Below are 26062 nucleotides of genomic sequence, written 5' to 3' on the forward strand. Positions count from 1 at the left end.
CTTTCCCATTCTGTAGATTGTCTTTGTATTCTGGTCACTGTATCTTTTGCGGTGCAGAAGCTTCTTAGTTTACTATAGTCCCGTTTGTTTATCTCTGTTTCCTCTTGGTTGGTCAGTTGCGTGACATCTCTGAAGAAACCGTTGGCTTCAATATTGCCAGAATCTGGAAAAAACCCGAGTGCCCGAGAACACATGACTGGTTAAAGAAACTCTGGTACATCTATACAATGGAATACTATGCAGCTATTAGAAAAAAATGAAGTCATGAAGTTTGCATATAAGTGGATCAACATGGAAAGTATCATGCTAAGTGAAATGAGTCAGAAAGAGAGAGACAGACAGAAAAATTGCACTCATCTGTGGAATATAAAATAACAGAGTAGGGGACCAATATCCAAGAATAGTAGAAATAAGTACCAGTAGGTTGGCTCCATGGCTTGGAAGCTGGTCTCACATGCTGGGGAAAAAGGCAGCTCAGATAGAGAAGGGAACACCAAGTAAAATGTGGTTGGAGATCCTGCACGGGAAGGGAGATGCGTGCTGAAAGTAGTCTAAAGACTGAACATGATGGCAACTCAATGCCTCTATTGCAACATCCAATTGGAGAGAGAGAGATCAAAAGGGAATACCCTGCCGCAGAGGCAGGGGGAGGTGGGGGGAGATGGGATTGGGGGGTGGGAGGGATACTGGGTTTATTGGTGGTAGAGAATGGCACTGGTGGAGGGATGTGTTTTCGAACATTGTATGAGGGAAAAACAAGCTCGAAAATGTGTGAATCTGTATCTGTACCCTCATGGTGACTCACTAATTAAAGAATAAAATAAATTTAAAAAATATAACAACTTCAAATGATATTTATTTCTGGTTATAAAATCAAAAGAATACAAACATAAAACCCAATTTTTAAAATAATAAAAAAAAAAATGATAAAGATTGCTTCAAGGTTGGAAGCCTGCCTCATGAGTTGGGGGAGAAGGCAGCTGGAATAGAGAAGGGACCGCTAAGTCAATGATAGTTGGAGGGATCACTCGGGGTGGGGGATGTGTGCTGAAAGTAGACTAAGTAGAGGCCAACATGATGGCCTCTCAGGATCTGACCATGATGCCTCAAAGTAGAGAGAGAGTAGCACTGTCCTCCTGTTGCTCATCGATTTGCTCAAGCAGGCACCAGTAACGTTTCCACTGCAAGACTTGTTACTGTTTTTGGCATATTGTATACGCCAGGGGTAGCTTGCCAGGCTCTGCCAATTAGGCGGGATACTCTCGGTAGCTTGCCGGGCTCTCTGAGAGGGACTGAGGAATCAAACCCGGGTTGGCTGCGTGCAAGGCCCTACCCGCTGTGCTATCACTCCAGTCCAGAGAGAGAGAGTAAGAAGGAAATTGTCTGCCATAGGCAGGGGGAGGGATGGACTGGGAGGGGGAATATTGGGGACATTGGTGGTGGAAAATGTGCACTGGTGGAGGGATGGGTGTTCGATGATTGTATGACAATCATGAAAACTTGTAACTGTATCTCATGGTGATTCAATTAAAAAAAAAAAGAAAGAAATGATGAAACAGGGCCAGAGAGACAGGACCAAGGTAAGGCACTTGCTTGACATGTGGCTGACCCCGGTTCAATCCCCCGCAGCACACATGGTTTCCTGAGCACTGTCGAGAGTGCCATCTGAGCACAGAGACAGGAGTGAACCCCGAGCAGCAACAGGGATACTGCTACTGCCCCAGAGAGGCAAGAACACGTTGTGATTGTGTGCGAGCCGGCACTCGGAGCTGCCCGAAGAGCACGGAGCACAGATGGAGTGGCTGGTGCGGAGTGGGTTGCTTAGATCTGCCTTTCAGCCTCTGCCATCAGGACTGCTGGTGTGGCTGATGGTCTGAAACGAGGCCCCTCTGCCAGTGCTAAGCCCAGGATTCTGGGTTCCCAAGTGGCGAGACGGACAGAAACACTCAATCGATAGTGCAAAAGCAGGAGGAGTTTCATTCCAGTGTACTGGGGTCAACTATCTCACCCACAGAGTGGTCTCTTGATAGCGACCCCGACTTCAGGCAGCAAGCGGCTTATAGAGGACTTGGCTACATAGGCAGTACATGCCTTGTTGTTTCAGAAAGAATCTTACGTAGTTACCAAACAAAGGTGTTTGGCAAGTGTCTCGGGTAACAGTGGTAGGGCAGTAGTCAAACAATAGTTCCCAGTAACAGTTCATGGTGACATAGGCTACTCATTCTTTTAGGGTTAACAAAAGACAATTTCTGGGGCATTTTGACTGGGGCAGAGTGATTGATTGAGCCCACTTGCTGGGCCCAGGAGCTTTGCCAGGTGGGTTCAGGTTGGCTAGTTACGCATTGTTTTATTGCTGGGAAACAAACTGTTTTAGTTCCCGAAACCGAACCGGAGGCCTCGCTGATTTTGCTGGTTTCTGCCGCCTGTCATGGCGTTAGTGTCACCCTTACACCAGCTGCTCAGAATCCAGCTTTGTTCTGTTTCCACAGGTACAGCCTGGAGGACTGCCCAAGGGAGGTGTGACCCTCGTCGACCTCAACCAGCCACCTGGGGCTCCTGTTTTTGCACGATATCCAGTGCCCTGAGTGGCGACCGTATTCTGGGAGGCCCAGCTGGGAGCACTGGTCTTCGAGGCAAGGAGGTGAGGAAACAGCAGCCCCCTCCACCCCCCACCTGCAACTCTCTCCCCGACTCTCTCACCGCGGGGAAGCAGCCCCGGAGCAGAGACATGGCAGGGCTGGAGCTCAGGGCTGGAGGCCCGTCCCTCACAGGGGATCCAGCACTGCCAGAGCCCCCCGCTGGCTGGACCCAAGCCCTGGGGAGGCAAACTATGGGTGGACAGTAAAGATGACCCAGTGGGGAGTAAAGATGACTCCAGAGGGGGTGGGTGAGATTCCTCCCCGCCCCAAGGGACCCGGCCTGGGCAGCCAAAAACCTCCAGAACCCAACCGCCGCCACGCTCAAGGCCACTCCCACATGCTCAGGCTGAGCCTCACGTACGAGTGAACGTATTCCTGGACAGCGTGACACATCAAAGGACACTCCCTACCCATTCTCCATAAGTGCCACACCGCATTTGGTGGGTTCAAATAGTAGGCAGCAAATCACAGAGGGAAATATATATATATATATATATATATATATGTATATATATGCATATATATACACACACATATATGCATATATACATAGTTTCAGATGTGTATATGAAAGCTCACATCAATCTTTAACAGCATGTTAGTGATATCCTAAAGAATGTCTTAATGGCCCCTGCCAAAGTAGAACACTCTTCACACTGTTCCTCTATGGATACTTTTTTGTAGCATTTTCAGCTGTTTTTCCGTAACAGACAATGCAAAATATATTATTTAGGTTGTGCTTTGGGACAGGGATTGGGGTTTGGGATGGAAACATCCCAAATACGGTGGTGGGAAGGTGTCATGGTGGTGGGATTGGCGTTTGAATATTAACTGTAATCAATATTGTGAACTACCTTATAAAATAAAAATATTAAAAGAAAAAAAAAAGACGCAGCCAGTGTGGGAAGAAGGCCGAGCTGCAGAAGCCTCCTCCGGACCCTGACGGTTCCGGCAGCGAGACAGCACTGCCCCTTCTCATCCCCGCCGCTGGCCTGGCCCACGCTCCCTTGTCCCAGGCCTGCAGTGACCTCCTGCTCCCCTGGTCTGCCCTGACCCCTGCCTGTCCCTCAGGCTGCAGTCCAGACTCCTGATGCAGAGAAGGGTGGCCTGTGGGGCCAGCACCAGAGTCCAGGGTCCGACTCTGCTCAGTGCTGTCTGGCACGGGGCACGTTGCTTGACATCTCTGTGCACTGATTTCCTGCCCTAACATTGCATCCCTTCCTAATGGTCAGATGAACTGTGTTGCTAGAAATGTCCTTCTCAAAACTGTTTTATTTAATTTTGGTGTTGCTGAGGATTGCACACAGGGCCTCACACACGCAAGGTCAGTGTTGGATCACTGCCACTTTGAGTGTCCCAGGGTGAGCAGCCCGGAAGCTTCCGTTTCTCTTGCCCTCTCAGCCCCACTCCACATATTTGGGGTGCATCCCTCCTCTCCTGCTTTTTCATGGCCTTGGGGCCATGCCACCTGGCTGTGCTCAGGGCTCACTCCTGGCTCTGTGCTCAGGGCTCACTCCTGGTGGGCTCAGGGCACCGTCTGGGGTGTCAGGGATCTACCCCGGGTCGACTGTGTGCCAGGTAAGCAGCCTGGCTGCGGGACTGTCTTCGGGCCTGTATGCTCTGTTCTTCACGTGTCGTTGAGTCTGCCTGTGTGTTTACTTGGGGGCTCCGGTTTCTCCTGCAGAGTCCAGCCAGGCACCTGACCGTGGTCCCTACTCAAAGTGTGGAGTTCTCGTTGGGGTCGGTCCATAGAGGGATCTCGGTGACTCTCGCCCTGCCCTCCCCTCCCCTGCCCTGCCCACCCCTGCCCTCCATTGCTGTCCCTGTGGCGACACAGAGTGCCACACACCACACTCGGCCTCTGAGCTGGCCAGGGTCCCGCATGTCAGTTGCGGTGTTTGTGTGTCCGTTTGCGGGGTGTCACCCTCTCTCACTGTGATGCTCGCACATTCTGGGTGCGGTCCGTGGGCTGGGGGCGAGCGGGTGTCACACTCCGGGCCACAGTGCTCCGGTGTCTGGTTGCAGCACTCACTTTCATTGTGCTGTGCTCATACAGCAGACATCACACACCCTGTGGCAGCACGGGGGTGGGGGGCTTGGACAGCAGAGGTGCTAAGGTCAGGCTCGGGACATGTGGGCAGCAACGGGGATCCAACTCGTGGCCTCACGTTTGCACGGGAGGTGTTTCAGCCACCTGAGCTCCTCCATAAGTCTCTCGGCGAGGCGAATGGCTGGACCCGCCGTCGGGCATAGCCACCTTTTAAGCATGAGAAAAGGCAGGGGTGTCCGTCATTAGGACAGACAGTGGGGAGAAGCAGGCGGGCTTCACCAGCCTCCCCCGGCCTCTTCCTGCAGGAGCTGGAGTCTAGCCCAGAACCCACCTCCTGAGGCCTGTCTAGTTACCGAGGCCGGTGGTCGCTCAGGCTGTCTGGGCTCGCGCTGGGCTGTGCTGTACCCTTGACGTGATATTTAAACGTGGGTTTTTAGATTTCATAAACAAAAGGGCCTGGGGAGTTTCTCTGGAGCCTTCTGCTGACATTCGGCATCTTCCTGAAGACACAGGCACCTGCACTTGGGGATCCGGCCAAACTCGAAGGGTAGCCGGGGCTGTGTGTGTGTGTGTGTGTGTGTGTGTGTGTGTGTGTGTGTGTGTATGTGGGGGAGGGCTCTTCACACGCCAGCTGCAGCTTCTGGGGTGGAGCAGACAACCAGGAGACCCAGGACTGTGCTTCCCATTTGCAAACGCCCCTCTCCTCTGCTTCTGCTTCCCGGGGAGCACCTTCTGCGGAGAGCCAGCCGACCGGGGGCACAGCCAGTCCGGACCTCTTTGGTGCTGGGTGAGTCTGCTCGGAGAAGGGTCTCACTGGGGCACTTTGTCTTGAGGTGAAGGTCACGCAGACCCGGCTTGTGGAGCCCTTGGTGCCCCGTGGCTGCTTGGCAAAGCCGGGTTGGTACTGCCGCCCAGGGGGTCCAGCTGTTGCCGAGGAATCAGTGAGCCACACAGGACTGCATACGTGGGAGGGGAATGTACGGCACTGAAATTCCATCTCAGAGGGAGGGTGAGGGGCTGAGATGGCTCAGGTAGAAAGGCTGGGCAGGGGCAGGCAGAGGGGGCGGGAAGGTGGGAAGGAAGGAGAATGTGTCACATTGCTCGGATGGAACAAACCCCAAACTCAGTAGCACACACTGGGCATCTGCATTCATTTTTGATGACTTTCGCCTGGCCCTACCCTCCACTGCTCTTATGAGGACCATGAGTTGCGCCCACACCTGGCTATGGTGCTTGCACACGGGAAACTTGGCTGTGCTCGGGGCTCACTGCTGGCCCTGCGCTCAGGGACAACTCCTGGCAATGCTTGAGGTGGGGGTGAGAGCATATGTGGTGCTGGGGATCGAGCCCCCATCAGCTGCGTGCAAGGCAAGTGCCTAAGCCCCCATGCAATTTCTCTTACCCTGTTTGGCCCTGGCTTTAGCTGTGGTGCTCGCCAGGCCTTGGCTGCAGTGCTCCCCACGTTGGCCCCCCTCTGGCAGTGGCACTTGCACATGCATCATCAGGGCAAGCTCCCAGCTCAGCGCAGGCACAGCTATGGGTGTGGCAATCACCGGGGTTGCACTTCTTAGCCCTGGCCCTCATGAGGGGTCGCATTTTTCTGCCGTGCACCTGGCCTCCCTGCTCTGGAAATCGCGTGCAAGGGGCACAGACAGTAGAGTTGCCAGGATCATGCTGGCACATGTGTGATGTTTGGGGTCTGAAGGGGTGGTGGTGTGATTACATCCCGGAGATGCAAAAAAAGTACTGTAGAAATGATATCTGCACACTTGTATGTTTACTGCAACACTATTTACAGTAGCCAGAATCTGGAAAAAAACTCAAGTGCCCAAGAACAGATGACTGGTTAAAGAAACTGTGGTACATCTACACAATGGAATACTATGCAGCTGTTAGAAAAAATGAAGTCATGAAATTTGCATATAAGTGGATCAACATAGACAGTATCATGCTAAGTGAAATTAGTCAGAAAGAGAGGGACAGACATAGAAGGACTGCACTCATCTGTGGAATATAAAGTAACAGAATGGGAGACTAACACTCAAGGATAGTAGAGATAAGGACTCGGAGGATTGCTCCACGGCTTGGAAGCTGGCCTCACATGCTGGGGCTGTTGAGATAGAGAAGGGACACCAAGCAAAGGATGCTTGGAGGGCTTGCTCAGGATGGGTGATGCGTATAGTAGACTATAGACCGAATATGATGGCCACTTATTACCTGTATTGCAAACCACAACACCCAAAAGGAGAGAGAGAGTAAAAGGGAATGTGCCTGCCACAGAGGCAGGGCAGGGGGGATGGAGTGACGGGAGGGATATTGGAAACATTTGTGTTGGAGAATGGGCACTGGTGGAGGGATAGGTACTCAATCATTGTATGACTAATCACGAAAGTTTGTAAGTCTGTAACTATATCTCACTGTGATTCATTGAATTTTTTTTTAAATGAAGGGGTGACGGTGTGCTTGAGAGGCGGGCATCCCAGCCCTTGGCCTGAACATTCCAAAAGAAGAGAGACCCAGCAGATCTGCAGACTCTAGAACCCTGGTCTTGAAGATGGAAGGTCATGTTGGCCTCGGGAAATGGAAAAAGCTAAGAAATGGATTCTCTCCTAGAATTTCCAGAAGAAATGGGGTCCTGGGGAAGAGTCTCACCTTCTCCCACACAAACCATTTTAAAATTTTTGTTTGTTTAGTTTTGGGGCTACACCCAGCTATGCTCAGGGCTTACTCTTGGCCTGACCCTCAGGAACCACTTTTGGTGGGGCTCAGAGGACCACATGGGGGTACCAGGGATTGACCCCAAGTCGTCTGTATGAACGGCAAGCACCTTCCCACTGTACCATCTCTCCAGTCCCATTTTAGAATTCAGAGCAGGACTGCAAGGGACTCTGTTTGTGTGGTTAAGTTCAGGTCAATGTGTGCTAGCTGCAGCAGGAAGTGAGGACAGTTGGGGCCCTTATTTGAAAGACTTGACCCCAAGTGAGCAGCTATCATTCAGGGCAGTGGCAGTCTCCAATGCAGTCGCGCTATTCCTTGCCGTATTCAATTTCCCATCTCAGGTTCCTGACCGTCCTCTCGCCCCATCTCCAGGAGCCCCTGGATACGGTTGTCAGATTTAGCAGACGGGAATGCAGCATGGCCCCAGCAGGCTTACAGAGAGCACTGCCGGCTGGCGCCCTGTGATCACAGGCAGGGCTGCTCTGTTCTCGCCAGGGCCCTCGCCTGGCCGGCGCCCAGGGGAACACCTGCTGGAGTCGGTCTGGGGATCAGCTGGCTGTGACCCCGGGAATTTCTCAGCTGGGCCGCGAGCGCCTTCGCCACCATTTGCGTTCCCGCTTGCCTATCTTGTTTATTTGCCTGCGCTGGCGGCTTCCTCGCTGCAGCTGCACTTCTGTGCTTGATGGGACCCGGAGAAGGAGAGACAGAACAGTGCGGGGAGCAGGTGTGGGAACTTAGCTCCCGCGGTTCCCTCGGGGGCCACGCAGGGCATGTCTGAGGCTCCATCTGCCCAGACTGGCGGGGATGCTTCCCGGTCTTCAGAGTGAGGGTGGTCGTCAAATGTGCGCCCTTCAGAGATGTGTGCTGGTGCTGGTCAGCGGGGCCCACCTTAACAAAATACCACAGTGGGCATTGATTTCCCTGGAGTTCTGAGGGCTTCAAGTTCAAGTTCAAGTTGACTTCCCCTTGCTCCCTTTCCATAAGAATGTCTGTGTACCTGTAACTCCCTAGTGTCTCCCTGTGTCCAATCTCTTCTGTGTATGGGTGTGTGTGTGGGGGGGGTATATGTACTCCCAAGTGTGTTCACGGGATCTGGGGGCCCACTGCTGGTGATACGCCACCAGCCAAACAGATGGACTCAGTCTCCAACCCAGCGATGCGATGCTGGGAACTCAGCCTCTGAGCCCCGTCCCTGGTCCCCAGTCTCCTCCCTTGTGAGGGCATTAGATTGTGTTGTAACTTGTCTCTCTTCAAATGGTTTTGTTGTTGTTGTTGGGGGCAATGCTCAGCAGGACTTGGGGTGCTCAGGTAGTGCCAGGGATTGAACTTGGGTATCCTACATACAAAGTATGTGCTCCTGCCCTTTGAGCCATCTCTTTGGCCTCAACCATTTTGCAGTGAGGGTTGGGTCACACCTGAGGCTGCTCAGGGCTTACTCCTGGCTGTGCACTAGGGATCACTCCTGGTGGGCTGGGGCAACTGTATGGAAAGCTGGGAATGGAACTCGGATTGGCAATGTGCAAGGCAAGTGTCCTACCTGCTGTGTAATTGCTCTAGTCCTTTAACAATATTTTTTTGGTTTTTTGGGTCACACCCAGTGATGCACAGGGGTTAGTCCTGGCTCATGCACTCAGGAATTAACTCCTAGTGGTGCTAAGGAGACCATATGGGATGCTGGGAATCCAACCCGGGTCGGCCACATGCAAGGCAAATGCCCTACCTACTGTGCTATCGTTCCAGCCCTCCTTTAACAATTTTTAAGCAGATCTTTTTACCTTTTATTTTTTAATTAAAAATTAATTATTTTAATTTGAGACACTATGATTTACAATAATATCAATGATAGGGTTGCTTGCATACCACATTCCAACCCCACACCCTTCCCCAGAGTGTCCCCCACAGCCTCGCTCCATTTCTAAGGAGTGTGTATGTGTGTGAGTGTGTGTGTGTGTTTGTTTGATTGTGTGTGTGTGCAGTGCTCGGGACTGAACCCAGAGCCTCCCACCTGCCAGGCAAGTGCTCTACAATGGTGCCCTATTGCCAGCCCCCTTGGAGGTTTAGATGTACGATCATTCCCTGAAGAATCTACACCCCGCCACCAATAAAGACAATGCAGAACTTCTACTTCTACTTGCTAACCCCCTGGCTCCCCCCCAACTCTCTTCTGTCTGGCCCTGCTTCCTTCCACTGTTTTCGGAGGGGCTTTTCCCTCTCCCTCCAGCCATGGCCTGCAAGCCCATGTTTGGATTCATTTCTTCCCGCATGTGTAACCGAAGGAATCATAAATCATGCCAAAGCCTCTTGGCCTGCCCCCAGGAAAGGGGCTCTGACTCCAAATACCAAGATGAGAGCAGTACGGTCCAGGCGCCTTGACGGCCCTTCCCTGGATTCCTGTCTCGGGAATCATCTCCGCGGGTCCGGGAGGCAGAGGAGCCTTTGTTTCTGCAGAAGCAGTGGTTGTTTCTGAGCTTCCTGGCCCCAATAGTTGCTTCACTATTCTTGGTCTCGGGGGTCTGCAGGAAGGGCCACATGCACCTCTAAGATAGTTTCCCCAGAGGTGGAGAGAGAGCGCTCAATGGGCTGAGTGCATACTTTGCACGCAGGAGCCCTGGGTTCCATCACTGGAACCACATGGCCCCCAGAGTACCTGAGCACTGAGCATGGGAGTAGCATCCAAATACTGCTGGATGTGGATTGACTAAAAAATAAAAGGAAAAAACACATAGAGAGAGAGAGGGTTGGGGGAGACAGACACAGCCAATAGCTTCTTATCCTTGGGGGAAAAGGACCCCATCTCCCAACAGACTGATGCATTTTAGGGGACACAATTCCAAGCCTAACAGGAGGCCTGCAGGGCCAGGTTTTCTGCAGATCTAAATGCTGGGTTCTCTGGAGAAGGGTTCAAAGACTTCTCCACACTGCACCAGACTCTAGAAACTTCCACACTATCCCCTTCCCCCAAGAATGGGCCTCCTCACCGAGATCCACCACTGTGGACAGAAAGAAGATTCTCCCGGAAGCAGAGAAGGCCGAGCTGAAGTCAGTCACATTTCCTGAGCACTTGGGATGCACCCAGTGTGGCGTCTCAACACAGTGAGAAATAGAGCCCAACACCTATAGCCACCGAGGCTGTGAGGTTGGAGGGAGGGGAGCCTGGAAAGACATGACGAGTGTCACAAGCCATCGTGACAGTTGCCTGCTCACTACCTGGGTGCAAGTCTCAGGTGTGGGGACAGCAATCGGGGGTCCTGGGGGTGCAAATGAGATCAAGACTGAAGATAGGATGTGTGCTCCAGTTCTCTCTCCCCATCCTGGGACCAAGTGCACGCCCCATGAAGGGACTAGAAAGTACTGGAAACCTGGTAAATCTATTTTCTTAATGCTGCCAGCAGCTCTAGTTCAAATTCAAGTTAGTGATCCTCCTCAGTATAAATAAAGGAAGCTGGCTCAACAGTGCATGAGGAAAGCATTATGTTATACATATTTTTAATTGCACAGATAAAACAAGCCTGTGGGTAGTGTCATTAGCAAAGGTCAGATCTGCATTTTGAGAGGTAATCACTCCCCCTGCCCCCATTTCTTTTTTAAATAAGATTTTCATTGTGTGAAAGACCTTCCAATAAATTTAGTGACCAGAGGCATTTTATGATTCCAACTCTGGCAAATCTCATTTATATTTTTATGTGTTTTAAAAATAACAGTAAAGTATAGCTGCTGGATAAAACACAGGGTGTGTTTTATTGCAGGGACTATACTTCTCACTAGAAAAAAATGAATATTTTAAATCTGAATGTAGCTGCTAATTTAAAATTAACTGGTCAGCCTATATTTTTCTCCGTAAGGCTGGCAGCTCAATTTTAAGGCAGCCTTACCATGTGAAACATCCAGGGCTTCTCAGTAATGGGGCAAGGCAGCTGATTTATCTCCATTTCTCTGCTAGCGCTGTCAGCAGGGAAGACTTCTACTTCTGGCAGGAGGTTCTCAGGTTGTGTAAGATTTATTCAAAGGTCTGAGACATTTTCATTTTTTTACACTTTAATCTGACTGTTTTACTGGATTATACTTCTCCTTTCAGGTCTTTGAGAAAACTGGTAAAACTATCAAAATTAGTTTGTAGTTGGAGAAGTAGAAACACTAGCATCTGCAAAGTTCCCAAGAATAGCCACCTCCTCAATCATCTCTTCTCGGCCAGTCCAAGACACCCCCCCTACTGGAAAAGTAATAGGTTCCTGCCATTGGTAAAGGTCGAGCACCCCTCTGCCGAACACCCCACTCCTGCTGTTCCCCTTCCCTTCCACAGGGAGCCTTTCTTTTCTTCATATTTGTTTGGTTTCATTAGGCTTTATTGGAGGGACCATGCCCCGTGTCACTGTCACTCTCAATTTGTGCTTGGTCATTCCCAGCGGTGCTCAGGGGACCGTAAGGTGCCAAGGATCTCCAGGGTACAAAGGGACAAAGCAGGTGCTCAGTCAAGCAAGTTTTCTCCCGGGCCCCACATTGATTTTGTTTGTTTGGTGTTTGGTTTTGTTATTTTATTTTGGAAGCCTTTCCAGAGGAGCTCAGGCAGGCCGTGAGGAGGGGGTGACTTGGCCAGCTGAACTGGCCATTCAAAGAGAGGGACCAGGAGTGAGAGGCGACGTGGCCCTGGAGTGTCGGGACTGCCCTGGCCAGCTCAGCTGTGTTCAGAGGCTCCAGGCCACACCCAGCAGTGCTCAGGGGTCCATGTGGAGCATCAGGCCTGATCCTGCCTGAACCCGGCCCCTCTCCATGACTTTTAAAAAATAATTGAAATCGCTGGCCCCTTTATGTTCTGAAGAATCAATCAATCGTCAGAGCCTCAAGAGCAGGAAAACAAAGAGCTTTCGCCTCAGAGACTCAGAGGCAGACGTTATGAAGGTTCTTTGCTAATCACTTGCTTGTACTCTGACACCGGCATATACACTTGTTTTTATCAAAAACATCAGTGTTCATTTATTGAAGCAGACAAGACAACTTTGCCCTAAAACAACACAAAGGAATTAAGAAATATCGACAGACACATTCGACTCTGGAAAGGCACTGCCTGGTGCCTGCACATATAACTCATGCCTTTTTTTTTTTCAAACAGATTTTTAGATTAAAGAAGCAAGATTTCGATGTAACATTGCAAAGAAGTTCACAGGAAACTCCAACTGTTGTGAATGTAAATGACATTTTTCAATTTGAATTACAACATCTATTCACTATTATTTTTCTTCTCTATGAACATACCCCAAACTCTGCTTATATGGAAGTAACGTACGTGTATGTTCAGTTTACACTTGTACATACATAAAATGCAAGTAGTGCTGCAAACAGAGATAGTATTCAAAGGCATAGGGAGATTCCACATTCAAAAAGCCCTACATTAATTGTGTCAAAAATATGCCACCTTTATCCTTCCTTTTGCCTGACAATTTGTGGCAAATTGACACAAATCCCTTTCTTGGTCAGTTACACAGGGGTCACTAGTCTCCTTCGTACCTAGAGGTCTTTGTGGAAAAGAGGAAGTGTCCCATGAGTATGAGAATTAAGCCGAGGCACACCACCACGTAACGCTGGCGTTAGTGAAGTAGTACACATGAAAGCAGCAATTCTAGATTACTATGGACCGCCTGGCACTTACCATTCCTGATAGGAGGCAGAACTGACCAGCCTGTACTTCCCTGTGTGAAATCTGGCAACTCCTTGGAGATGAACACCACCTTTGCCACTTCTACCTGGCTCTTTGCCTTGGGTGCTCTTTTCTTTTTAGAAGTGTAATGTCCAAATTTCATCTTTGACCCAACATTCCTTAGGTGGTTCCAAAGATATCGCAAAGCACATCTCTGAGCGTCCCTGACCACTTCCCCCGGGAAAGTCAGGCTGCCCCCTCCGTACAGAAACGGCCAGAAGAGGGGTTTGTTCACCTGTGGTCCTGATGCTACGGAGCGGAAAAGAACACGGACAAGAGAGAACAGTGTACTCTCCAAGGGCAGAGCGGACTCCCCACAATTCCGCAAGGGCAGAAACAGCAGAGCATGGAGGGGGAAAGGAAGCCCACCCGCCTTGGAGGTTCTAGAAGCTTCTAACGTGGAGCAAGGCCTCATCCCCGTTTGGACACGGGGCAGTTACATTGGCAGCACTGGCCCCACTGACTCCTGGCACTGGCCTGCAGCGGTGCTTTCGGTGACAAAGGCTGCAGGCAAGGTGTTGCCCCGAGTCACGGACCCTGTCCTAGTGGGGTCCCAGCAGAGTTCCCCCCCGAACCCGGGGCCTTCCTTCTGCTTCCTGCCGCCTTTCCTCCTCTCTTCCCCACCCGCGCCCCCCGCTCCAGGCCCCACCCGGCGACCCCGCCGCCGCCTCACGGGGCGCCCATGTGGCTGTAGGAGTACCTGGACAGCGAGGCGCCGGTGGTCCTGCCGTCCTCCTCGTCGGCCCCCTCGCCGCGCGCCCCTGGGGGGCCGGGCTTGGGGCAGCAGGGGAAGGTGGCCAGGAAGCCCAGGCGGAAGCGCTTGTTCATGAAGCAGTAGATGATGGGGTTGACGCACGAGGAGGTGTAGGAGAGCAGCAGGATGAAGGAGATGGGCGTGCCCGAGAGCAGGCGCTCGGCCGAGGCCGTGTCGAAGGCGCGCCAGGCGTTGGCGCTGAAGATGGGCATCCAGCAGAGGAAGAAGAGCAGCACGATGACCATGAGCATGCGGATCACGCGCTTCTTGGCCAGCAGGTTGGCCGCCGAGCTGCTGCTGCGGATGCGCGGTATGCGGGCGCCGGGGCTGGCGGGCAGCGGCCGCAGCTCCACCTTGCGCGCGGGCCTGGACTTCTGCAGGTAACAGCCGTCGCTGTCCTGGTACCGGCTGCCGCTCCCCGGGCTGGCCTTTCGCTCTGGGTGGGCAAGCGACACGGCTTACTGCTGGGGCGGGGTGAGAGATACCCCCCGCCCTCCCAGTAACCCCAAGGTTGGGGTTGTCCCCTGGGCAAAACAGTTTAGATCTTTCAGAATGTGATCCCGGCTATCAAAAATGCGCCCAGGCAAGGGTGGAATAAAAACAGTGATATACAATTAAAAAATACATTATATATGGTGTTTGTATATAGTAATAATGATAATAGTGATCCTAGCATACTTATGGTGATGGCTAGGCATGGAAATGACAAGATCAATATCATCAGAGAATGGATATTCACACACACACACACACACACACACACACACACACACACCCTTTGTTCAGATACTCTGGAAAGGGGTTCTGTTGATTTGGGAATTTTCAAGATACCTTTGACTGCCAGGAATCTTGATAACAAGCAATTTGGGGGGTTTGATTTTGGGCCACATCAGGCATTGCTGAAGACTTAACTCCTGTCTCTGAGCTCAGGGATCAATCCTGGTGGAGGTACCGTATGGGATACAGGGGATCAAACCTGAGTCCATTGCAAGCAAGGCAAATGCCCTACTTACTGGACTATCCCTTCAGCCCTGCAATTTTTCTTTTCCCCAATGAAGACGTTGTAGAGAGTAACTTATATACAGGGTAAGGAGCTGAGTAAAGGGGTGGAATGAGGATGGGGGTGGTGACCCCAGCACAGGTTGGGGCAGATTTCAGTGGTTAGTGGATGGGGTCAGTGGGGAAGAAGTGAGGTTTTGCGACCTGCAGTGAGAATGAAAGCAGGAGGAGATGTGCTATAATTTGTTGCAAGGGTGTCCGTTTGAAGGAAGGGTTAGAAGGACTTTAGGACACATGACTCTTGGCTTATAACTGGATTCTCTGTGTGAGTAAATTTTATTCACCCTCTTAAGATCAATAGTTTCTCCATTTTACCAATGAGAGAATAGAAGCGCTGGCTGTCTTGACCATTTATAATGCAGAGGTTTCTAAGAATACGTTTCAGACTCTCTAATCTACTCTGTTCTCTCCAGCTGTGCTTGTCAAAGGTACAGAAAACAAGCTTTGGCAATCTTTTGCATAAACATACAGATAAAAGATAGTTACCTCTGGCAGACTTCTTCTGGTTAGCATCAAATTTTATGCCTTGGTAAAGTTCCAGAGAGATTAATCCATATGCCACCATCATCACAATTCCAGGAATAAGAAAGAGAATGAGTAACAGGAACGTGTGCCTGATAAGATAAAAATGAATTCTATAACCAGTCATTCCAGTATTTCAAAGACATGCAGTGGAATGAATCGTGCTCACCTCCATTTTGGCCAGTTTGAGCAAATACGCCTTGTACTTATTATCCCCCAAATGATGTATTTAATACCCTGAAAATTCCATGTCACTCATTGGAAGCTGTTACTTTCTCCCGTGTTTGCAGATAAGTCTCTTACAGAAGATAAATTGGAACGTTTTGGCGTAAATCTGTACCCAGATGCAACTAGTCTCATCCATACAAAATGAATGAGAACTTAAAAAAATCAACTAAATTAATTATATATAAACAAGGCTACCAATAATAATAGTTTACCTTTATGAAGAACTTATTAAATGTGCTATGCACTGCAGTAATTTTATATGAAATGATATAGCACCGTAGCACTGATGTCCCGTTGTTCATCAATTTGCTTGAGCGGGCACCAGCAAAGTCTCCATGGTGAGACTTCATGTTACTGTTTTTGGCATATCAAATACTCCATGAGTAGTTTGCCAGGCTCTGCCGTGAGGATGGGATACTCTCAGTAGCTTGCTAGGCTCTCCAAGAGGAACTGAGGAATCGAACCCGGGTCAGCTGCGTCAAGCTTACCTGCTGTACTATCGTTCCAGTCCATGAAAAGGTATATAAAATGAAAATAAAATACATGTGACTGTATACGATATTTCGCATCTATACTTAGCTTTATTAATACTTAACATATTTATATAGTTCTTCATAATCATCATCATCATCATCATCCCATTGATCGTTGAATTTCTCGAGCGGTCTCAGTAATGTCTCCATTCGTCCAAGCCCTGAGATTTTAGAAGCCTCTCTCTACTCGTCCTTCCCAATGATGCCGTATTAGAGGCTCTTTCAGGGTCAGGGGAATGAGACCCAGCTTGTTACTGGTTTTGACATATTTATACACCATGGGGATCTTGTGAGGCTCTCCCATGTGGGCAGGAAACTCCCAGTAATTTGCCAGGTTCTCCCAGAGAGAGAAGTACGCTATAAGATATCGCACAGATGCGAATATATAGTTATGTCTATTTAATTCCCACAATAAAATGCCTATTTTAGAGATGAGAAAACTGAGATAGACAGATAGATAGTTAAATGATTTATTCAAAGTCACTCAGTGAGTGACAAGGGAATTTGTACGCAAACAGTATGATTTTAGAACCCTGGCTCCTAAGTTTTGCAATATACCACTGCTGGCTTTATCATGGAATGATCAACACCTAGGTGGGCATGCTGAAGGACCTCCTGGGTTCGGCACAGCGTGGCACTCCAGTTGTTTCTGACCCCTGTGCACAGGGCATGCACATTCTGCGGGCTGGAAGCACAGGGCTATGCTTGTCTTGAAACGTGTTCAGTTCCTGAGGAAGAGCGGCCTCCTCCTGCACGAGTCTGGCCTGTCACTCACTGTCACAATCTGGCATGTGGAAGCTCGCATGCTTAGGCCATGGAATTGTCAGAAGCTCAGGGTGGCCGGGCTCTTTCTCATTGCAACTGGACGTCTTTTGATAAGATTTCTTTATAAGCCTTGGAAATGTCCTTATTTTTCTTATTTACAACATAATTGGTGTGTGTGAATTAATCGGAATGAAAAGCAGAAGATGAAAAAAAGCAGAGATTATCTTTGGAACCATCTTTCAATGCTTAGTTCTCTGCTTCTAAAACATGCTTGGAATTAGTGAGTTGAAGCTGTGCATTTGTGTCTAGACAGTCAATGGTGTTTTCATACACATATGCTCATTTGAATCCCAATGAGGGAGGTAAAAGATATCTGTATTATTAACTTCTTGCCTACATCAAGAATTTGAACATCAGAGAAGCAACTTGAAATTGTCCGATGTCACCAAGCCATTTATCAAAGAAATTATTGCTAGCTCCTTGCCTTTTTGTTGCTAGTGAAGTATTCTGTGCAAAGACTATAGTATTTACTCTGTGGAAAAACACTTGGGATTTTGGGGCTGGAGCTATAGCACAGTGAGTAGGGTGTTTGCTTTGCACGCAGCCGACCCGGGTTCAATTCCCAGCATCCCATATGGTCCCCGGAGCACCGCCAGGAGTAATTCCTGAGTGCAGAGCTAGGAGTAACCCTTGTGCATTGCCGGGTGTGACCCAAAAAGGAAAAAAAAAAAGCCCACATGGGATTTGAAGCTCTAATTTCAATTCTTTAAAAAATTGTTACCCTCCAAAGCTTCTAGCTGAACCCCCTAGATCATCTGTTGCATGCTGCATGGTGACTAGCACAGAAGCCTCACTTCCACACTTGGCTTATTTGTTAACTAATTTATTTGTCTTGGTTTCAGGCCCACGTGCCGTGCTACTCAGAAGTTATTCCCAGCTCAGTGCTCAGGGGTTACTCCTTGCAGTGCTCAGAGGACCATGCAGTGTGGGGAATCAAACCTGTGCCACCCTGCACCCGCCTCACACAAAGCATGTGCCTCAGCCCTCTGAGCCCTTGCCAGTCCTCTTCTATCCTTGCCATCTTGAGAGACTAACTTCTCTCTGTCTCCACTTCCTCATCGGTAACATAGGGCCGATAGTAAACTAATGATAAAACATATATTCTAGGGCTTTTGAAGATTGCTTGAATTAATATGTGCAATAAAGTTTAACAACACAGAACACTAAACTTTTACTGTCTTCATTCTTCTAGGAGGAATCGAGAAAGTTCTTTTCCAAAGGTCTTCAGCAAACAGATTCCTGGAGACTATGGACAATCCCTCTCGGTTTTTGGAAAAAGTGTAAAATAGGTGCTGGAGAGGGAGTGCAGAGCGCAGATGCTCGCTGTGTGTGTGGTCAGCCCGGTTCCATCTGTGGCACCACATTCGGTTCCCTGAGCACCACCAGAAGGGAAGCCTGGGCTCAGACCTAGGAGTAAGCCCTGAGTACTGCTGCATATGGCCCAAGCTCCATCCAACACCCTCTGCATCCTCAAAAAAGTGAAATATTATGACACATTGTCCTTGGCGACCACTGTGACCTTACCAGGATTGCTGCATGACACCACTGGGGAGCAGAAAGCGGCACATATTGGCGGTTTGGTTGTTGTTCTTGGTGAAAGGCACCAGGTTGCTGTAAATAGGGTACGGAGTCATGATGGTGAACGAGAGAAACCAGGTAGCAGCGATCACCTTCAAGGCGTGGGATTTTGTCTGCCAGACCCGGGACTGCAAGGGCTTGCAAATGGCACCGTATCTCTCCAGAGATATGGCTACAAGATTAAAGGTGGATACGCTCACAGAGGTGCCTGCGGCAGGAACAAAGACCCGGGTTAGGTCGGCTCTGAAATACAAAGTTATTTGCACATTAGCTTAAGCATTTTGAATCTGTGCAGATTTTATGGCAGGGGAAAGTGCTCAGAGGGTGAAGAAATATCACGGGTGGATGTTTGACAAATGCTTTCTACCCAGCTTTGTTTCCCACTGGAGTAAGGCAGTTAAAGAACTGCATTTGCAAATACATCTGAATGCTTATTTTTAGATAAGCTTATTGAACTCTGATTTTAATCAGACTCCTTCCCCGGTGGCTCATTAATTAATAACCCAGGGGATGAAAGATGTACCAGTCCCACAGAAAAGGTTTCTGAGTAACCCACAGAAAGGCTTTCATTCTGAATATCAAGCCCCAAACCCTGGAATAAAAACACATCTGAGGCAGGAGTTGCCGTGTTCCCCAGACTTAGCCTAAAGAGTTGATGGCATTTAGATGAAGGGGACAGCACAAATTCCCCAGAGCTAAATCTGTCTAATGACACCATTGCATCATGAGCCCCCGACAGGGTGGGCGTGCTCGTCTTTCCTACATCTCAGGAGTTTGAGGAGTGCTCACTGTTAGAAACTGCAGAAAACACAAAATTGAAGAAAGGATCCGAATCACTACAATTAGAGAATGAAGTAGGATGAAGTAAAATGACTGTTTGCAATTAGAGAAATCCAACAAAAATCAGCTCAGGTACTGCAGACACTTTCAAAATCATATAGCCCTTTTTGTGTTGTTAAAAACATTTTTATTGAGGCTGGAGTGATAGCACAACGTGTAGGGAGTTTGCCTTGCATGTGGGCAACCCAGGTTCTATCCCTGGCATCCCATATGATTCCCTGAGCACCGCCGGGAATAATTCCTGAATAGCTCTAGGTGTGACCCCAAAGGCAAAAAAAAAATAATGTTTTTATTGATGTAAAATATAACTAAATGTTTAATTTTATTTTGAAAATGTATTTTGGTCTGGGGGAGGGTGTTTGTGACTGAGAACACTTGAGGCTGTCTCCTTTGTAATCTTCAGAGATCACTCCTGATGGTGCTGAGAGCCATAGGGTGCCAGGCATGCAGAACCTGCTCTCCAGGTGCTCGAGCCGTCTCCCCGTCTCCTACCTCCCAACCAATCATTTCACAGTAAACACAGTGAACGCATTTAGGATATTATATAACTGCAGAGGTGTCTGTTCTCAATTATTTTTCTTTTTTCTTTCAGTTTTGGGGTCACACCTGATGGTGTTCGGGCTTCCTTCTGGACTTACTCCTGCCAGGGCTCAGGGAGGACCATATAGGGTGCCGGTGATCCAACCCCTATTTGGCTGCATTCAGGGAAAGAGCCCTACCCCCTGTACTAATTCTCCGCCCTTGCTTTCAAACATTTTATATAATCTGGTTAGGTTCTTAAGAAATATTGTATGTCGATTTACACATGTATGTACTATATACACGTATATGCGCACATGCATCTGATGGACCTTGACAACTTAAAGTTCTATGAGATTGTAGCCATGGTTATGACTTCCTTGCTGCAGTGGTCCTGTTGATTGCATGTCCTCTTTCCTGTTTCAGAGGCTTTGGGCCTCAAGAGACAGGCTCGGGTACTTGTCTAAAGCATGCAGATCTGTCATTCATCATCATTTTTTTTTTTTTGTCAGTTCTGGGTTCTGCTTCCTCAACAGAGAGAAATCGAGGCTTTGAAAGCTTTCTGGTCATTGGAGATTGCCCTAGCCTGACTCTGCTTTGCATCGTGTAGGTCAGAACAACCACCCCCAAACCCTCCTGTCCCATTTCCTGCCTTTCCTTCTGCCTCGGGCTCAGGCCGGGACGGGGCAGGGAGGCAGGCACAAGAAGGCAGGCAAGACACGCGTGTTTGCGCAGCTTGAACAGCCAGAGCTGTCGGTAAACAGACCGAGGGGCTGGCGGGGGTGAGTCCCAGCTCTGTGGCTTGCCTCCTCGGCCCCCTAGTCAAACTCTCTGTGCCTGTATTTTTTCAGGGACGAGCAACTGTATTCACTGCTGAAGGTAGCTGGGAGTTCAAATAAGGTCCTGGAAGTAAAAGCACTTGGTAGAGCATCCGCTAGGTAAAAGTCACCCTAAAATATTACCTCTTGTGGTCCTGATTACTTCCATCATCCAGTGGATTGACAAAGGTGAAAAGCAGCATAGCTCAGCCCATCAGGGTCAGCTCTGTGACCGTTACAGGCCCCAGATAAAATGAGCTTGTCTAGGGGCTGAGGCCTCTCCTTGTTGGCTCTGGGAGGCCCTACATCCTTAGGAGGGGAACAGGCTGGGAACTAAATTCGGAGAAGGGAATCTAGCGCTGTGAAGAGACTGATTTTCAAATGGCCTTAGTGGAACTGACCTGTGAAATATGCAAGCGGGAACCGACCTCCTGGAGACCTAGCAGGATGGACCCACCAGAAAGCTGGCACCTTGTCCTTGGACACAGCCCCCACCTCCACCCCCTGCAAAGCCAGATACTTGCTCGCCTGGCTCTGCTTTTCAGCGCTCATCAGGGCTGCTCTGCAGAGGTTGTGAGGGGCTGGGGGACGTCTGGGGTGAGCTCCACAAACAGCCTCTCCCGGCAACTCACCCATGAAGTAGGTGGTGGTCTTGCACACTGCGCTCCCGAAGATGAAATCCTTGAGCAGGTTGGGGATGAGGTTAAAGGGCATACAGAAGAGGCAGAGCATGAGGTCGCTGACCGCCAGGGACAGCAAGAAGATGTTGGTGACCGTTCTCATTCTCTTGTTCCGAATCAGTACTGTAATGACCAGCGTGTTTCCCAGGACGCTGAGCAGGAAGATCAAGGAGTACAAGAGAATCTGCACCGCGGGCTGCCACTCTGGGAAGAGAAACGGGGACGAGCACAGCGGAGGTGTTGAGCGCAGAGCGCGGTTGGTTGCTTTAGGGTTTTGGTTTTTTGTGTGTTTTCTGCATGCATGTACATCACTGTGTGCAACTATTCCTGCACCGATGACATTTTGCAGGATGGTGATTCTGTGGCTTCTAAAGGATTGATTTGTGCAAGGAAAACTCCAAGAACCCCTTTTTTTCCTCAAGAACAAAGCTCTCAAGGGAACAGTGATTTCTTTCTTTGTGAGCTGCTGGGCATTATTTGGCTTGAATCACTTCTTCACGCCGGATTTCCCCCCAGCAAAAGCAGCGGCTAACCAGTGACAGCACCTTTTCTGTGAAGCTTGTTGAGTTCAAGCTTTGCCACTTGTACACCTTCCTCACTACACAGCCGGCTCCTACTCCTGCAAACCCCACACGCTAATCCCCACCTCTCTCCCCTGCAGAGCAACAGAAAAGTCTGGGGGGAGAGGGGCAGGGTAGGGGGGTGTGTATGGGGGGCTCGGTTCTGCTTTTTGAGCTCCGATCCAAACTTCTGAGCAAATGACTTCCTGCCAGACCCTTTCCCCAGGACCCTGTGATACTGTCTTGCCTCGGCTGATTCCCCACCCTCCCCCTAACGAGCTTTCGGAACACGAGAGCGGCCCAGGACACTTACCCTTGGAAGGCTGGGTCTGCTCCACGCAGTAAAGCGTCTCATTGTCGATGCGGAGTTCGCAGGGAGGAGAGAGGTTGCTGTCGTTGGCGAGGAGGCTGTCAACCACATCCATCCTTCCCTGCTGCTTCCCACCGGGGCTGGCGAGCTGGGAATGGCTCACGGCTGGGGTGGGCTCATGGGCTCCGTCGTCTAAGGGCCGATGCGACCTGGGGTGCAGGGGCCAGGAAGGGACGGACTCCAGGTGGGCGCTGGCGCGGCCATTCCTCCTGAGTTCACTGCGCTCCGTCCAGCTGGGCAGGCATGTGTGCGCCTGGCGGGGGAAAGGCAGCACAAGCCCTGCCCGCTCCACCTTCCAGGCCCACCCCTCCCTGCGGGGCCAGCCTCAGGGCCCCGGCACAGACAGCCTGGCTGCGAGTTAACCCTTCCCAGAGTCACTGCACTTATATGCTCACGTCCAAGCATGGACACACACACACACACACACACACACACACACACACACACACACACACACACACACACACACACACACACACACACACACACTTACCCAGAACTGCTCTTCTCTCTGCAGAGGGACCTGTCACCAACCCGGACATAGGCAGAACAGAGCCCGCGGTGGCTGCTGAGACAGGAGCAATCAACACGGTAACAGATCCGATAATGCAGACATCAGGAGTACGGACACGGAGGGACGCGGTCTCTACCTCCTTCTATAAAAGCAATTAGTGCCTTTTTAGCGCTGGAACCATGCCCGGCAGTGTGTGTGCATCTGACTGCCGGCTGGCTGTTAAGTTGTTACCAACCACAGAGTTATTTCTCTCAGTTTCTGCCCTTGTTAACTGCAGGGTGAGGGGGACCTCTTTGGAGCAGAGGCTTGGGATCCCTCCCTCCCTCCCTCCTTCCCTCCCTCTCTCTCGCTCTCTCTCTCCTCCTCTCTCATACACACATATCACACACCCCCCGCCACATATACACATACGTGAGATTTTTTTCCACCCCATTTATTTATTTGTCCGTTCAGTGCCTGGACATTGAGAGTCAACCCCAAACATACAAATAAGAAACAATAATTTCAGAGACAGTTAAATGACCGAAAAGAAGTGAAACAGAGAGATGAGTTGGAGGGGCCTGGACTAAGGGGTACCCATTTAAACAGTCTGATCAGGAACGGGCTCCCAGAGGAAGGGGTCGATCCAGGAGTCAGAGTGGAAGAAGCCATGTGAGGATTTGGAGAAAGTTGCTTCAAGGCAGGAAAAACAGTACTTGGAGCAGAGGTCTAGCAAGTGCAAAAGCCCTGGGGTACAAAGGAGCACACTTCCCTATGCAAGCCTGGGTGAGGGGCTAATCTTAGGAGATTAAGGTTAGACAGGGGACTCAGACTGGGATCTGAGTTCTCTGTGAAACTGTGGTATTTGAGAGTTCTCTGTGTCCCCCGTTTGTCAGTCTTCTGAATTCATACTCTAGGAAAAGGAGGAGACAGGAGTGGCACTGCTGAGGCCTGGTCTCTTGGCCAGGTTCCTCCGGGAGGCCTCTGCAGAGGGACATTTGCGTGTCAGACAACGATGCCCATCAGCATAACAGAACTCCTGATGGACACTAGATGCCATGGAGGCCCCAGGTGGTGGGCAATTCTCATCTCCGGAACCTTACACAGTTCAAGTGTGAGGCACGGAAGGGAGGTAGGGGAGCTATCCGCTGCTCTTCATGGGACAGGCTCTGCATTGAGAGACGAGTCAGAGCTTTACTGGCCTCACTGGTTGCTTGCTGCGACATAGTGGGTGCCCTTCTCAGCCCCCCTAGACTCATTCCATGTGCCAAATGGGCACCCAGAGAGCCCCTTTGGTGTCTGTTATGAAGAATGATCGTCTGAAGGCAGTGCCAGACACAGGAACATAGCGAGGCTGGAGAGAGAGAACCGCAGGGAAGATGCTGGCCTCGCACCTGGGCTGTCCTGGATCACTGGCACCACATATAGTCCCCTGAGCACTGTCAGGAGTGAGCCCTGAGCACAGAGTTAGGAGTAAGACCCACACGCTGCCGGGAGTGGCCCAAAAGGCAGCAAACCGGAAAGTTAAAAAACAAAGTTCTGTGAATGACAGATAAGGGTATCCCCAGCTGACTAGAATCCTTGTTCTTATTTTCCTTGCACGGAGCAGGGAACTGAGATGGAGCATGACCATGTGTCACGCAGGTGGTGACCAGGAGTGGGTACCCCACTGTGGCCCTGGCAAGCCACACTCACACCCCTATAGTTCTCCACGGTATTTCAGTATCACGCAGAGCCACAGGAATCGAGCCCCCTGCCCCACCCCTGTGCGGCCCCTTTTCCTGCCACAAACCCCCTGAACTCCGTCATCCCAGTCGGCAGCCCTCACCCGCTGGCAGGGGACCCAGTACCACGGGCCCATTCTCTAAGTCGGGGAGGGAGAAATGTATCAACTTTGAGTCCACGGCACAGCTCATTCCACCCCGGGGCTCTTCCTGCTGCCCTGGCTCCAGCTGTCAGGACCATCACAGGGGGACACCCAAAACACATGTGTTGAGGCTCAGTTTTGGAGGGGCAGTGCTGCTGCTGATTTGGGAACAGTCACCTTCTCCCTGCCCCTCCCCGTCCTTTCTGGTTCTTCTCTGCTGGTCAGTGGAGGCAGAGGGCAAGAGGGGACTAGCCCCTTGGGGCTGGAGTGATAGCACAGTGGGAGGGCGTTTGCCTTGCACGTGGCCAACCTGGGTTCGATTCCCAGCATCCCATATGGTCCCTTGAGCACCGCCAGGGGTGGTTCCTGAGTGCAGAGCCAGGAGTAACCCCTGTGCACCACTGGGTATAACCCAAAATTTAAAAAAAAATTTTTTTTTTCAGCTGGTTCCCAAAGCTGAATTTCCTGGAATTGTCAGAGCTGAGTTCCTCCTAGTTGGTGTTACTGGAGAAGCTCTGATGTGTTAATTAATTTCTACCGGGTAATTTAGGCCGAGTTTTTGAATCCTTGCAAAGTCATCAGATGCTAAGTGGACTAGCTGAGGAGGGGGCTCAGGAGTTTGAAAACCCACTTTGAGCTCTGAGCTTTACCAACAAGCACAAGCCTGAGGGTCTGAGGAAAGGGGTCCCTCCCAGAGACTCTGATCATTCTGCATTTTGACCCAGAGCACCCAGGCTCCAGAAGCCTCCCAGGTGGCCTCTTACTCAGCTTCCCCCACCCGCAAGCCGTGAACTCACTGTTCTGAGACAATCACTCTTCATGACAAACAGAAGTCTGTATGAATGTATGTATGAACAGACCACGGGAACCTAGTCCGGGTAAGCATCACGGAGTGGCTGGGCAATGTCCACCAATTACAAAACTCTGAACCTCAGCTGGCCCCACTGTAAAATGGGCATGCCAGAACCACTAGCAGATACAGCAATGCAGGGAAAGCATTTAGAACCTTGTCTGGACCCCAGCACCGGGGGGTGAGGATGACTCGAGAGTAAGATCGATTCCAGGGACGCTCTGCTCATTCCCACTACGGCAGCAAGGGGAAGGCTTACAGCACTGGGACAGCGTCACAGGCATCTCGGGATAGGTTGGGAATACTCGTGAATCAGGAAAGCAAGACTGGGGGAGCCTGCCACTCAAGCATCATTACACCCTTTGACACCCTCTTACTCTGACTCCTTTTCCTGGGAAGCTGTGGATTTTTTCCCTCTGAGTTTCTAAGGCACTGTCACCTCAAAGCTCAACTACGAATGAAAGGAT

General features: G+C 50.3%; 1 protein-coding gene across 2 annotated transcripts; it reads right to left on the minus strand.

Annotated features, from left to right (window-relative positions):
* Positions 1-12366: 12366 nt before the first annotated feature.
* CCKAR (cholecystokinin A receptor) lies at positions 12367-23127 on the minus strand. 2 transcript variants are annotated; one of them, XM_055139445.1, is made up of 6 exons: positions 22879-23127; positions 22329-22638; positions 21408-21659; positions 18545-18806; positions 15399-15526; positions 12367-14289 (listed from the first exon to the last, which is right to left on the minus strand). In XM_055139445.1, the coding sequence occupies exons 2-6, from the start codon at positions 22438-22440 to the stop codon at positions 13769-13771; spliced, it is 1275 nt and encodes a 424-aa protein (XP_054995420.1). In that variant the 5' UTR covers positions 22441-22638; positions 22879-23127; the 3' UTR covers positions 12367-13768. The 2 variants fall into 2 exon arrangements, with proteins under 2 accessions (XP_054995420.1, XP_012788058.1); XM_012932604.2 differs by lacking the exon at positions 22879-23127 and having other exon boundaries at positions 22329-22683.
* Positions 23128-26062: the final 2935 nt, after the last annotated feature.

The sequence above is a fragment of the Sorex araneus genome, chromosome 5, assembly GCF_027595985.1.
Source record: "Sorex araneus isolate mSorAra2 chromosome 5, mSorAra2.pri, whole genome shotgun sequence".
NCBI classification, from domain to species: Eukaryota; Metazoa; Chordata; class Mammalia; order Eulipotyphla; family Soricidae; genus Sorex; species Sorex araneus.

Bases quoted from the DNA above. Each gene is read 5' to 3' on its own strand.
- CCKAR (XM_055139445.1), bottom strand. From the start codon at position 22,440: ATGGATGTGGTTGACAGCCTCCTCGCCAACGACAGCAACCTCTCTCCT. The intron at 18,807-21,407 runs GTGAGTTGCCGG...TTCCTGCCGCAG, and splicing joins GACCACCACCTACTTCATGG to GCACCTCTGTGAGCGTATCC. The intron at 15,527-18,544 runs GTAAGGTCACAG...TTATCTTATCAG, and splicing joins GGTGTCATGCAGCAATCCTG to GCACACGTTCCTGTTACTCA.